The following is a 14,040-nucleotide window of genomic DNA, read 5'->3' on the forward strand; positions in this document are numbered from 1 at the left end:
TTACACACAAATTATCATATACAGGAAATAAGTGAAAGCATATTTCTGGGGTTTTGAATATTTGAATGTGGTACTACTACAAATAGCTGATCCAGAGCTTCTCAAGACTGATTGAAGCTTTTATACAAGGGTTTAATGGTAGTGATTTAATACATCATTATGACAATGTTACAATAATAATTTGAAGATCATTTAGATGGTGCTTGCCAGCATCAATATTAAAATAAAGTAGTTTGGTATTAGGTTAATAATGATAATTCTTACACAATGTAATTTTTTCTGTTTGATTGTGAGAAATTGTTGTGCTTGCCATGAACTCATGGTGATTTTAACCAATTACTATTTCCAAGAGTCAAATCTATTTTTATATTGTTAGTATTTCTTTATAGCATTGGTATGCTTTAAGTGATACCTTAAATCAACTTTCAGTTTAACCCTTTAATACATTAATTTTCATTTTGAATTCTTAATGGTGATATATGTCAACTGTGTGTGATGCCCAATTGACACCATTATTCTTATGATTCTTACACACATATTTATATTTCATTTACTTCTTGTATCTAAAATCAGCGAGATGTATTTCACTATGATTCAGGTGACCCCTTTCTCCTCTCTCCACTCTTCTCTGTCATTTACTACTTCATTCAAACATTCAGTTTACGGTAACCCTCCTAAATGTGAAGCTGAAAAATCTAATGTAAACAGTTACAGTTCACCAGGGGCAGACATCACATAGCATAGTATGCAGGGAATAATTTTGCTTTACAAATTGGAATAGCATTTTTGGTTATAAGAGAAAAGCTCTAAGTATTGTACAATTCTAGGTAAAAATTTACTATACGAAAGACTTAATGCTTAGCAGTCTTTCAAAAAATGAGGTGCAAATTGCGATGTGATACTAGAAAAATTATTCCCTGGTATGCTTGATTGCACTTGTAATCAATCCTAAAAATCATCTCTTCTATGAAATGCTAAACTTCATGTCACCAAGAAGTTTCTGTGAGTAGAGTACAAAGGGCGACAAATTTATGCAAGCAGCTGTTCATTTCTAAAGAAGCACAAAAGAAAGAATGGCAGTAAGTACCTTTTTGATGTCCGTCGTTCAAAGCCGCTAGTTTCATGGGGAAATCCAAGGAGTGATTTTTTGTAATGATATTCCATCTTCTATTTCAATAAACAAACTGGAATTTGAACATATGTCAAAACATCAATACCTAAGCAATATTACATTGAGAGATTTGGCCAGATTGTATCAAGTCATCTTTAATTAGTGAACAATATAAGAATTTGACCTTTACTGAAACTAGATTTTGATACTTTTCCAATCATTGGCAGCAAATTAAAATTCAAAATGTGGTAGTGTTCATTATTGTACATGTCAGATGAGTGCTCGCACATGCCCAGTCAAGTAAATTTAAGTCATATTTCAGGATATTGCATAATTTCTTTTCACATGCCTCTGAATTATGTTCTACACATATAACCAGACAAGTTGCATTGAAAAAGCAATTATCAGCATAATTCCCTTTATATAATCTTATAAGTACAGAGTCATGCGGGAATATTTTTGTAGATACATTTGCAAGAAATGTCAAGCAAACTGCATGCCTGACATACTTTCTGCTGAATTTTGTTTGCTGTTACTCCATCTCATTTGAATCCTTGGTGTTACAGGCATAGATAATGCTCGCGATTATCCTGTAAACTGCAAGATGCCATCTTCGTGTCATGATTGAGTAAAAACAAAATTAATTTTAAATAAAGAAAGCGATACTGATTGCCATGTTTGATGTCTCCTGTGACAGAAGAAAAGTGTCGAATTTGCTTTTTTTGTGTGCTCATGTGAGCATGATTCCATGGTCCAGTATAATTTAGATTTTTTTTTTCATTTCAAGAAACATACTTTTGGTATTATTGACTTTTGTTATTATCTAGCCAATTTTCAATCTATTTCGCTATGATTATTGTTTTGGTTCTTAAATATTAGGAAAAGGTTAAGTTACAATCACTTTGAAGTGGAATATCCCTCATGTGAATTGTTTTCTATGCAATATTAGTGTGATAAATTATTCTAAATCTTGTATTTTAATCAGTTTTGTAAAAGTGAGAGGTGGAAGTAATGTATTTCATGATCTGTGTATTTTGGGCCATGTCAATATATATCAAGAGTATAGATTCTCTTTGAAAATTAATATTTTTTTAAATATATATTTGTAGTGTTTTTACTGAAGTATGTGTCTTTTGAGACAAGTGCACCATTCTTATAAATCATGAATATCTCCAAAAATTGCAATAAATGCAAGGAAGCATCTTTAACATTGCATATTTATGTTTTGTTGTGTTTCTTTTATGTTCTCATAATCTTTCATTGATGAGAATATGGTCTTATAGTTCTATGTGTTTACTGGTAATCCTATAACCTATGGATGCCAATCTTTGGACAAAATTATGCACTTCTACTTTTGCATTATATATTTGGCCATAGAGAACACCTCTGAGTACTAAAGGGTATTTTCTTTCTATTTTTCTTTTATTTATTCAATCTTGATTTTTATCCTTGTTTGCTCTAATCTATATACATGTATGTCTATTACCTTTATTTATTACCTTTGAGATTTAGTTAATTTCACTGAATGGAGTGAGATGGATTACAAATGAAATGAACAGGCAGAACCGACATACCATCAATATTGGGTAAAACATAAAGTTGCCACATTTTGAATTTCACCCCCCCCCCCCCGGCAGTGATTGAGAGTGTGTCCTAATGAGTTTGGTGCTAAAGCCCCCATACCATAATTAAGCAGAATGAAATGACTGTTATGAGAACCTCAGCAGGTCACCCCCCCCCCACCCCACTATTCAGTGCAATTCCTTCAATATATATGTTTTTGAATGCTGCTGGAATGTTGTAATAATACTTAGAATGCATTCAGAATGTACCTTGAAAGTTTCCAAAACTGTACGTCCACAAGATAATGTCCAAATATTTCAAATACACACAAAATATTTAGAATGCCCCTCGAATATCCAATAATGTAGAATTAAAGTTAAATCTGACTCCATTGTGGCTAATTTTGTCTCTCGTTTTACTAGTGTGTGATGAGTGGCCTTGGGCCTGGTCAATTGACCGATCTTGAAATCCAGTTGAAATTCCCTTGAATTTTCCCATTTTTTTGTCATTCCAGTTGATTTCACTTGGTTCTAAAAAAAAATTTGACTAGAGAGGCTGATGTAAATTTGAAAAAAAAAAAAAGGCTAGGGGGTCAAGACAAAATAGAGGTCAACAAATTGGTCCGGAGAAATGTGAAAAGCAAAAAAAAAAAACGGATTTCACTAAGAAAATGGAGGTCATTTTGGCTATACATTTTCCCATTTTTATACATCTTCCAGAATACCTCGGGGGTGCTGCCTAGTCTATGGAGAATAATAAACATCACCCCAAAGAATTTTTTGGGGGGTGCTTCAGTTCTTGTTGATTCTGAACAATTGCGGTGGGCCATTTATGTTACAAATCCACTTTTTGTTCAGTATGATTATTAAATGAAATTACAAGTTTTTTTTCATTTTCTGTTCCAAAAATGTAAACCATGGAAATGTTCATTACTGTGAGGAATTCTTTTTCTATTCACTTTTAGGAATACATAACAAGGGAAATAATTTCTAATTACAAGTGGAAACGTAATATCATCTTCCTCATTTCATATAATGTATCATTTCACAAAATAATATTTTTTGTTGTGAAATTATTCATTCGATTTTGATGATATTCATATTTGCTATTATCTCTCACTCTCTCTCTCTCTCTCCCTCTCTGTGACTCCATAATCTCTCATCCTCCCTTTATTTGCCTGCTCTCTCTTCTCAATCATTTCCCATTCTATCTATCTACGCCTTCTTGCTTCAATTCCTTACTAGATTTTATTTTCCCCCTCACAATTTCCCTTTCTCCCTTTATTTTCTTTTCTTTTTTTTTTACTTAAAGGGACTTGAGACAAATGTCTTAAAGTTTATAGAACAACGTTAGTGAAGATTTTTTAGACAAGCAAAATGCTAGGCAAAAAGCTTATCTCGTTTATGGAATAGATAGAGGATGTTGACTACTGAATGTTTACAGTTATCGCCCTTTTTTCTAAAATTTTAACGAACCTGATAAAGGAGTATAAATTGAAGAATAATGTTATATTATTGAAGCGAGTATCATGAGTTTGTCAAAGACGGTATGTGACATTATACTGCTGGATTGAGAAATGTCATGTTATCACCGTTTCAAAGAATTATCTTTTTAGTAAGCATTTGTGATCAATGTTACAATACATGAAGCTTACATACAATATCGCTTTCAAAATGATTATTTTGTTTTCTTTACATCTCGAGGTTTTATTGTTTTGATACATATACATATTTACATAGATATACAAGGTATAGCTTTTTCCCCCAAGATCATATGAATAACATTAAGAAAACAAACCCCATCCTTTACTTTTGAAATTGAAAGACAAAATATTCAGATTTCCAGCTTTCAATCATTTTTAGAGGCCGGATGTAGAGAGAATCACGTCTACACACAACTCAAAAATTAAAAGGCAATCCCAACATGAAATACGCAATAACATAATTCTTTACAAAATCAGTAAAACTTCAACTACAATTCTTTATACATAACTAAGCATACACTTGAACGTTTTTCATCTTCACTTCATTGACATACGTCAATGATTATTATCTACACTTTTCTGGAGGTTAATTTCATCTTAACAGTAATAAACTTAGTATTCTGAGTGGCTTCTACAAGGTTTCAATTAATCTGATTTGAATCTGGAAAAGTGATAAAGACTTCTATTAGACTCTTATATATACAAGTATTTACAAATGTATTGGGTGTTTTTTTCGAAGAAAAAAGAAAGTATTTCTCTGCCCCTCTTCTTTCACCTTTTTCATAATATTTATCAAATTGTATTATTATTCAATATCGATGTATGATATCCCTAAACTAAAGGCGGTTCCCATTCCAAGAATATTGAGTTCTCCTTATCCGTGTCATGTGTTGTTAGTCGGAAAGGTAAGCTTTGGTGGATGACGTCATGTGTCCATGACGACTCGTAGGGGGCGTGGTAGATTTAGCCGGGGGTGGCGTGAAAACTTGAACGTTGTTCGGCAGAATCTGCGAGATTAACAAATAAATATAATCATTACGTTAAAAATAGACAACCGTGTGGCAAGAAAATTTTGGAGTATCGCCCACTCGGGCAAGCACATTTAAATTCCTAAACTTATGTTAGAGACTATCTCTCTAATTTGCAACTATATTCAACTGTACCATTTAAAAAATTTGCACTTCTCTCTTGTGCTAGACGCCCCCTTTTTAATGCAACAAACTTAAAAATTGGTCAGAATAACCAATCATTTGGTGAATATGTGTCCAACCACAAACAATGGCCAAAATCAACCAAAATGGATTCTAGATTAGCAGATTCTAACCAAATATTTGACTAATTTTTACCTGTCATTTTTTTACACTAATTTCAACAATAGCGTTTGTATACCGATAGAAATCACATTTAAAACTCTCCATCAAAACTATTAAAAACTTGCTCAGTTTTCATGTCATTATTGGAAAACTATTGTAACTGAATTTTTCTCACTGAAATGTGTAAGAATCAAATTATTTGGGCTTTTTATCATTCACAAAAACAATCTAAGGATTCCTGCATTTTATTCTTTTCAGTTAATCATTAAAATATTATAATTTGCTAGTCATTTTCACCACGGTTCTATCTCCACAATACTGGTATTATGCGTTTAAAAATTAAAATGGGAAGTAATAAAATGCGTGTAAAACATAATGAAATCGGTACAGATGACGGAAATTACAAAAATGAATCAATATTTAGCGGGACAAACAGAGGAAGGAAAGAAGGCCTACGTATACGTACAAAAATACTTGAAATAATGAAAACGTAAAACTGTATAGGATTGATTGGTAATGGAGGGTAACAACAAATAATGGAAATGCAGAAAATAGAGTAAGGAAATTTTCATAAACAGGCGGCGAGAATCAATTATTTAATGTATTGATACATTTCTAGTCTAAAAATAGATCTACATTGATAGTTATCTCGGAGAGAAATGCTTTTGAAGACGTCACCAGAAGCTCATTGAAGAGAAACCTTCGTGTACGTGCGTACAACCTCTCAACGCAAGGGAAAATACTGACGCATTTTATGTGAATTATTTGACATCAATGATTTTAGAGCGATAAATAACAAACAAAAAAATGTGGAGGGAACTTCAACCAATCGTATTTTAGCGATGACGGAAAAGTCAAATGTTTATCACTGAAATCTTCAAGCATGACGATGCACCGATAATGATTAAGAAATGTTTTTGGAATAAATGAAATTGAATAACAGGCCAACGAACATCATCACCATTATAACCACAATCAAATCTATGGGTGCTGAATGCCCCCCCCCCCCTTATTGGCAGCGCAACAAAAAAAAAGAGAAGAAAGAAAATTAAAAATAAAGGAGAGGAGAAAAGAAAAGAAAAGAAGAGGAGGAAGAAAAGTGAATGGAATAGGGAGAGGGGGCAGAAAAATTAGAACAAAGACAAACTTTCACGCCATTATATAAATTTATATTATAAAACAAAATATATCCCTCCCGCTTCGCGCTGGCAATATGAGTGAGAAAATAATTTTGCTCAAAAACATACAGTAAGGCTTAAAATTTCCAGTTGGTCAAGTCAATAAGCACAATTCTGCTTGCGATAGAGTTCTCAACATTTTGTTTTACATTTAGACTAATATACATCCCGTTTTTTATTTAAAACGTGCTTAAACTGTAAAGGTTTTCTGGTCGGCATATAAAAAACATCTGCTCACACTTCACGCTCGTATCAATGTTTTAATAAGACACCAATGACTCATCCTGTATAATGATTACAAAATAAAAAGGCTTAGAATGTCCCGTTTTTAGGTCTAGATTGACAAAATTCTCAGCTCGCGCTTCGCGCTCTCATACTTCCTACTTTAAAACTAAACACATGCTTAGATCCCAGTTATCAAGTATATCCACAATTTTCATCTCGCACTTTGCGTTTGCATCATGTTTAGCTAGATACCTATCCTGTTCATGATTACAAACAGTTAAGTGCATAGAATGGCAGTTTTCAGGTTTAAAAAATAGCATACATACATATCCTGTTCACAGGTAAAGGGTCCTTAAATGTCCAGTTTTCAGGTCAGTATATCAAAAATTCAGCTCGCGCTTCGCTCTCGCATTGTTTATTTCTGTTATATGATACAGTCAGGACTACCCCCACTAAAAAAAAATAGAAAAAAGATAATAATCTGTTAGCTGAATCCGTCCCCGGATGATGATGATGATGATGAAATTGATGATGATGATGATCATGATGATGATGATGATGATAATGATGATGGTGAAGATGGTGATGATGACGATGGTGACGGTGGTGATGGTGATAGTGGTGGTGGTGGTCATGTTGGTGTTGGTGATGATGGTGATAATGATTGGCCGCAAGGGTGATGGTGCATGGTGACAGTGGTGGTGGTGATCGATGATGACGAAACTGAGTATAAAGCAGAAGACTTTACTGGCTTTGTTACTGACCTGTACATTGGTGCCACTGTCAACTTCAGGGAGAACAAGCGGAGAGCAGGGTCGTTTAGCCTGGTCGGCTCCAGGTTCACTAGAGCAACTCTGGCTCCTTCTAGCGGCAGTGACTTGATGAAACCTAGTTCTAGCTATTTCCTCTGTAGGCTCCATGTCACTTAGGCGCTGGAGCTGTCGTGGTTTCAAGGGTGAGTTCAGTAGACCTTCTTCACAGCTCTCGGCTCTACGGGTTCGAACACCAAGGAATACGGGTGCAGACTGAGAGCAATCATCGCTGCTTGCTCCTTCGTCAGACTGAATGAAACAAAATGAGAATTATAATGCAGATTTACAAAAAATATAATGACGGGCATGAAATTACCTAGTATTATACACACGTATCGCACATAAATATAAACATCATATTTCTACCGTTGAACATAAATCAAACAAAAAAAAAACCATGAAAATTTCGTTTCATCCAAATGGAAATAGTTAATCCCTGATCAAATTATCACAATTATGGTACTCTTAGCCATTAATAGCAATTTCAAATTCGGTTCATATCTTGGAAAAAAAAAACTTCCTGGTTGAACGATGCAACAAAAAAGTAACTATATTTGGTAATTTGGCATTAATAACAAAGTTTATCCACGATATCCACGGTGAGACTGAGACATATAAATACATAAATTTGCTGTCGATTATGCAATTTCAACAAAGCCTACCGCTTTATAGGTAAACAAAAATGCAATCATTATTTGATCACTATTTCACAGTTGACTGACTAAAAAATCTGATTAAAAACTTGGTGTCATTCAAACAGAATGATAAAGCGTCTCCATGTAAAATTAAACAAAACAAGTTTGGGAATATAAAGAGATACTCTGTAATACTGGCTTTATAATTTGTCGAAACAACTTCTTGACAACATTCATGAATTAACTTCCGAATAAACATACATGTATGGATGACCTGATAAATAAAAGAACAAACAAATGAACATTTGATAGATCTATGAGTGCAATAAAGCAATAAATAAAATGGTTAGAGAATATATCCGAAAATAGATTATACATGTATGACTGATAGGCTGACTGAATTTGACTAATCAGTAAATAAGCAATGTAATCCAATAAACTTACATAAGAAGGATCTTCCAACTGGGAACTGTCATTGGTAGGCCAGAATGTGAGATACTCAAGTTCATCTGATGCTGACTGGCGTGCTGGCATCGGTCCAGGGTTTGACTGCAAGAATTTTTTCCCCAATCTGATTGGTTGATAGTAGGCTGATGCCACAAACTTTCCCTTGCTCTTTGACCGGGCGCTGGGTGACCGTCTTCGGAATTCGGGGGGATATTGCCGAGAATTGACCAAGGGGTGACGAGTATTTCTCGAAACACTTCGGGACCCCAGTAAGCTTCCGACCAGTGTGGCCTCTCTTCTTTGTCGATCCAAGTATTCCAGTGTTGGCCTTTGGTGTGTGATCGAGGCAAGGTCCTGACGATCGACTTGTTGGTGTGTCTTTAGGAGGAGATGAGAAATCAGGAGAAACCTTGAAGAATCTCCAACTCTGTGCTTTTTGACGATTGCGACAAGTAGTACAGTTGTACATGTCACATGGATACTCCCTCTCCCCTTCTTCAAACTCGCCAACAATGTCAAGTGCTGCTTCATCATCGTAGCTAAGAGCTTCCTGAAATCTTTCAAAATCCATGACAGGTTCTCGTTGACTGGCAAAGAGATCGAATGCAGTCTTAAGAGAGTCGGTCTGGTGGTTGGGCTTGGATCTTGGATTGCAGGCATCGAGAGAAAGTTTGGCTACTGCAAGTCCAGATCGTGCAATACTCTGCGCGGCTTCGGCTGCGGACATCGCCTGGTCCCATGCCTGTTCGGCAAGGTTTCGGGCTGTTTCGGCTCTGTCGATTGCAGTTCGAGCCTCGGTCTTCGCACGTTCGGCATGTTGGGCAATTGTCATTGCATTCTCGAATGACTGGCAAAACTCGTCGAGTGATGGGGACGATGATGAAGTAGGACTTTGGCCCCCCGTGGCCTGTGGTCGTTGGGGGTCATTCGTCGGGGATGTCGAAATCGGGAGTGATTTCGCATGTTCCGATGTATGTTCATTTATATGATGATTTTCTTCTTGTTCGTTTGGTTGGTCAATGATGACAAAGCCATCGTTTGAAGTCAATTTAGGCGTTGCTACGTTACGTGACCTACATAATGAGAATGAGATATGTGTCTGATGTAGAATGGGAACAAAACTTTGTTAAAGAACAAGCCGAGTTGGTTGAGAGGGCTAAAAGGTTTTCAGAGAAAGGACTGACAAGGTAGCAGCCCGGAATAACGTCCTAGCTGATGCAAATATCTCTGCAAGTCCCCTCCCCTGGACATAGGATCTCTTGTTTACTTAAAGAAGTGTGCTTTAAGTAAAAGACACAAGTTGGAGAATGTTTATTTTGATGAATTATATGTTGTTGCTTGGATAAATCTTACTAAGGATATTAATCGTATCCGACCTATTAATGGAGGTAATTCAAAGATAGTGAATCGTAGGCTATAACAATTAATTCGATGGGGTCCAATGGAAAAAATCATACAAATTAGATTTTGTTCATTTCTAGGTCGCAGGAAAATAGCTCCATGGTAATAGGTTTTGGTAAAACATATACTCATTTTCAGGGATCAATTTAATGTCCTAAAATTTGTGTATAGAGTTGAGCGGCCACTTATGGCGAAAAGAGTACTAAGACAAAAAGTGTCAACCTACACCATAAAAGAACATAAAATGATGCACTCTACAAAAACAAATAGAACACGAGGAAACGGGCAATCACTGCGCTCGCTCACCACAGGCTTTCAGCATATTAATTCTCTCCCATATTTCTATACCCCTTGAAAGACGTTTTTGAACAACATTTTGTTCCAACTACTGAAAATTATTTCACTCTTAAAATAGTTGAGCAAGAAATGCCCAATTTTTAACAAACCTTGGGCAGTATGCGGACCACACAACTATTGTTTAAAATCTGCCAAAATTGGGTAATGACAAAATTGCATGGGTGATAAATTTGCTCTTGAAATTGGATAATTGCCTAGAATATATAATCTTTTTTATCAACATACATCAGTGTGCCCCACATTTTATGAGTGTATGTACGACTTTATTGCAAACTTGTATCGGCTGCATCACAGGCCCGGGTTCAATAAAAGGTATCTTTTAACAGGTACATGTACGTATTTCGATTGAAAATTGGGGGTGAATGCAAGGGCGGATCCAGGATTTTTCAAGGGGGATTTCTGCGATTTCTGTTCCTAAAAAGTCCTCACTCCCGATTGACGGTGACCAACTAAAAAAGGTTTTCACTCGGGTATACGTACAGGAAATTTTCACTAACAAATATTTTTTTAAGGCTCTCAAAAGGGAGGCACGAGTCGGATGTGCCCCTACCTGGATCCGTCAATGGTATATTTTACAGCCCCCTCCCCGGAAAGTGTGAGATATCCTCCAGGATTTACTCCAGAACTGACCAATTGCTAGTAGCGTTTTCTATTACTATACAAGTCATCTAGTTTTACTGTTACTATCATGGGTATCAACAAGTGTTGGACGGGGGCCCGGATACTGGATATGTACCCTTCACTTTAAAATAGGGGGCAGGCATATCATTTGCCCCACCCAACTCTTTATCAGACGTTTCCTCCTTGTTGCTCTACTCCTTGCAAGAAAAAAATAGCGTTAGAAACAGACAAAACACTCTGTACATTATGCACCAAGTGCCTTAGTTAAAGCAAGAAATGAGGGGCGGGGTGTTATTAGACAAAAATATTGTTCACCATAATACTGCCTAACATTTTGCACTAGAAGTTGATGAAACTTCGCTTGTTAATTTTTCAAAATGGCTGTTAAAATGTCCAGACATACATCCACTGGGTATATGCTTTGAAAATGCGTTGGATTTTAAAGGGATGGTCCAGGCTGGAGATATTCATATCTCAATAAATAGAGTAAAATTCACATAGCAAAATGCTGAAAATTTGATCAAAATCGGATAACAAATTTTAAAAATTTGCATTATTCCGGTGAAACAGTTCGAGGCATGTCTTTATGAATATTCATTTGGTGGGCTGATGATGTCATATCTGCACTTTTTCTTTTGTATTTGATTATGAAATTAGGTTTATTCAAAAAAATTCTACTAAGAACTTAAACAATTAGACTGACAACTGATTAAGTTCATTAGTTATTTATTGCTGCAACTTATTTCATCATAATGGAGACAAATCATTTACACATGTATGAAAAAATGGAACATTTATGATTACATGTAATAACTTGAGAAAAAGGAAAGTGGAGATGTGATATCATCAGCCCACCTGATGAATATTCATGACGATGTGCCTATAACTGTTTTCACAAAATATTGATAAACTTTAAATTCAATAACTTCGTTATTTGTTATCCGATTTTTATGAAATTTTCAGCATTTTGTTCTGTGAATTTTACTCTTTTTATTTAGATATAAATAATTTCAGCCTGGACCATCCCTTTAAGGCTTCAAATCCACAAGGCTAAGGCCAAGTTATGCACAAGGCCAAGGCATTCAATACGCTCCTGTTTTGTCTCAAACGAACCACGTTGTAATAGTGTGCTTGCTTTTATTAATTTATTTCCCCGTATGATGAAACGTAAATAGTCTACTTACATGTTTTTGTCTATACTTTCCCTACTAAACCGATGCTTCAAAATCCACAATTCCAAAAATTCCCTATTAAAATTCTGAGCTACAAGCATTGAGACAAGAGCTTTCGTTGAATGTGATGTTGTAGTTGATCTTTTTACTTCATTTTCCCAGCGTCATTTTGAGTGGTGCCAGCTCATGGCCGGTAAAGCCGATTTCTAAAAGTGTGTTGACCCCTGGCCCTAAATGTAAACAAACCGATTGAATGCGCGTGCTGAATACGCGCCTATTGAGACCATTATGACGTGACAAAAAGACGCGCACTTGTGTCAGTATACGCTACTTCCGCTACGTCACAATGGCATACTCATGGTCACATGTGTGAAAAAAGACATTGAAAGGTTTAAATGGACGAAGTACTAATAATAATATAATGGCTACCTCTGACTGCTGGAATTGGATACAGAAACGCTACTATAATATAAGAGCAATCAAAAGGGGACAGGTTTATTGTCGCTGATACAATCGTATTGAATTGAATGCTGCATCATATTTTGCTCAGTGTGTTTATTACTAATAATAATTTGAAAAATCAGAAAATATATGTTTTTTACTTTCACACAGTCATAACGTATACTACAGTTTTACGTGATTTTGCTCTAATGATACTAGAGTGCGCAAAAGGGACAGATTTGAAAAGTCTATAAAACTTTTGTTTCAAATTATGATCTCTATATTTTGGTGTTAGTACGTGCTCTGGAGTCTTATCCTTCAAATGCCATTACAATAATTTAGTTTCGTTCATGCTTGGGCGAACACGGAATGTTTTTGTCTGGGGTAAAAAAGGAGGCTTGCGCCAAAATGGCATAAAATGATAAATATGATGGTCGGACTTCTAGCTAATCAGCAGACTTCCTCTTAACCTTAGTCATAATTTTCGAATTATGCGGTCAAAATTCATTTCAAAATCTACTTATTTGCTTGAATAAGTTCTGTTGTTCCTTTTTAATATGTTATCTTTTAGCTTTGAATATTCCTTCTTTAGGCAAGAACATTTGTTTAACCAAAGTATGGGAGAGATTGTTTTGTTTTTCAAATCATTTCAATGTGTGCTACAAAGGTTATGGATCCTTTGAACAGTCGCATACTGAGGGTGGGGGCTCGGGGTGCCCCCCCCCCAATAAAAAAATATGACCAAGGAAAAATGTGGAAAGGAAAATAACAGAAAACATAGAAAGTGAAATATGAAATAATTTTCTGATTATGTCAAAATCACAAGATTGGATATTTTAATAAAAAAGTGGAAATTTTTGCCTGCTCGCTTCACAACTTTTTAATACATTTTAACCAATCTGCCATATCTTGCTGCTTCAAAATTGACTCAATACACCATTGCCATTGAAAGACATGAATCCTTTCCTGTTTGTCCTGTCAAGCACATAATTAAACTTGGTGAAGGATTCAATAACCCCTTGAAAATAGGATTCATGTCTTTTATAGGTACCGTAGCATAATTTGTTTAACGTAATAATTATTTGTATCACATAATAAAAGGATTTGAATAATTACAAATTTTCCCAACTAATAATGCAAATCTTCTTACTTGGGTTGACAAAAAGTCTCTTCTTTTCTTACTTATGAAGGAACATTCAAAGGTAAAAGAAGTTCAAATGATAAACAATATAATCCATGTAAATAAATAAATTTGTAAATGAAATTTGACAGCATAATTCG

At 35.3% G+C, this 14,040-nt stretch overlaps 1 protein-coding gene across 1 annotated transcript; it reads right to left on the reverse strand.

The window, feature by feature from the left end:
- Positions 1–3,808: 3,808 nt before the first annotated feature.
- On the reverse strand, positions 3,809–9,836 carry LOC121409123. The gene is made up of 3 exons (XM_041600948.1): positions 8,765–9,836; positions 7,638–7,934; positions 3,809–5,164 (listed from the first exon to the last, which is right to left on the reverse strand). The coding sequence occupies exons 1-3, from the start codon at positions 9,425–9,427 to the stop codon at positions 5,051–5,053; spliced, it is 1,074 nt and encodes a 357-aa protein (XP_041456882.1). The 5' UTR covers positions 9,428–9,836; the 3' UTR covers positions 3,809–5,050.
- Between the last annotated feature and the right edge of the window lie 4,204 nt (positions 9,837–14,040).

Source organism: Lytechinus variegatus, chromosome 2 (genome assembly GCF_018143015.1).
Source record: "Lytechinus variegatus isolate NC3 chromosome 2, Lvar_3.0, whole genome shotgun sequence".
NCBI lineage: Eukaryota > Metazoa > Echinodermata > Echinoidea > Temnopleuroida > Toxopneustidae > Lytechinus > Lytechinus variegatus.

Excerpts from the sequence above, each read along its gene's own strand:
- LOC121409123 (XM_041600948.1), bottom strand. The coding sequence starts at position 9,427 with ATGCCTGCAATCCAAGATCCAAGCCCAACCACCAGACCGACTCTCTTA. Across the intron at positions 7,935-8,764 it reads AGTTGGAAGATCCTTCTTAT|TCTGACGAAGGAGCAAGCAG; the intron begins GTAAGTTTATTG and ends TGTTTCATTCAG. Across the intron at positions 5,165-7,637 it reads ACAGTGGCACCAATGTACAG|ATTCTGCCGAACAACGTTCA; the intron begins GTCAGTAACAAA and ends TTAATCTCGCAG.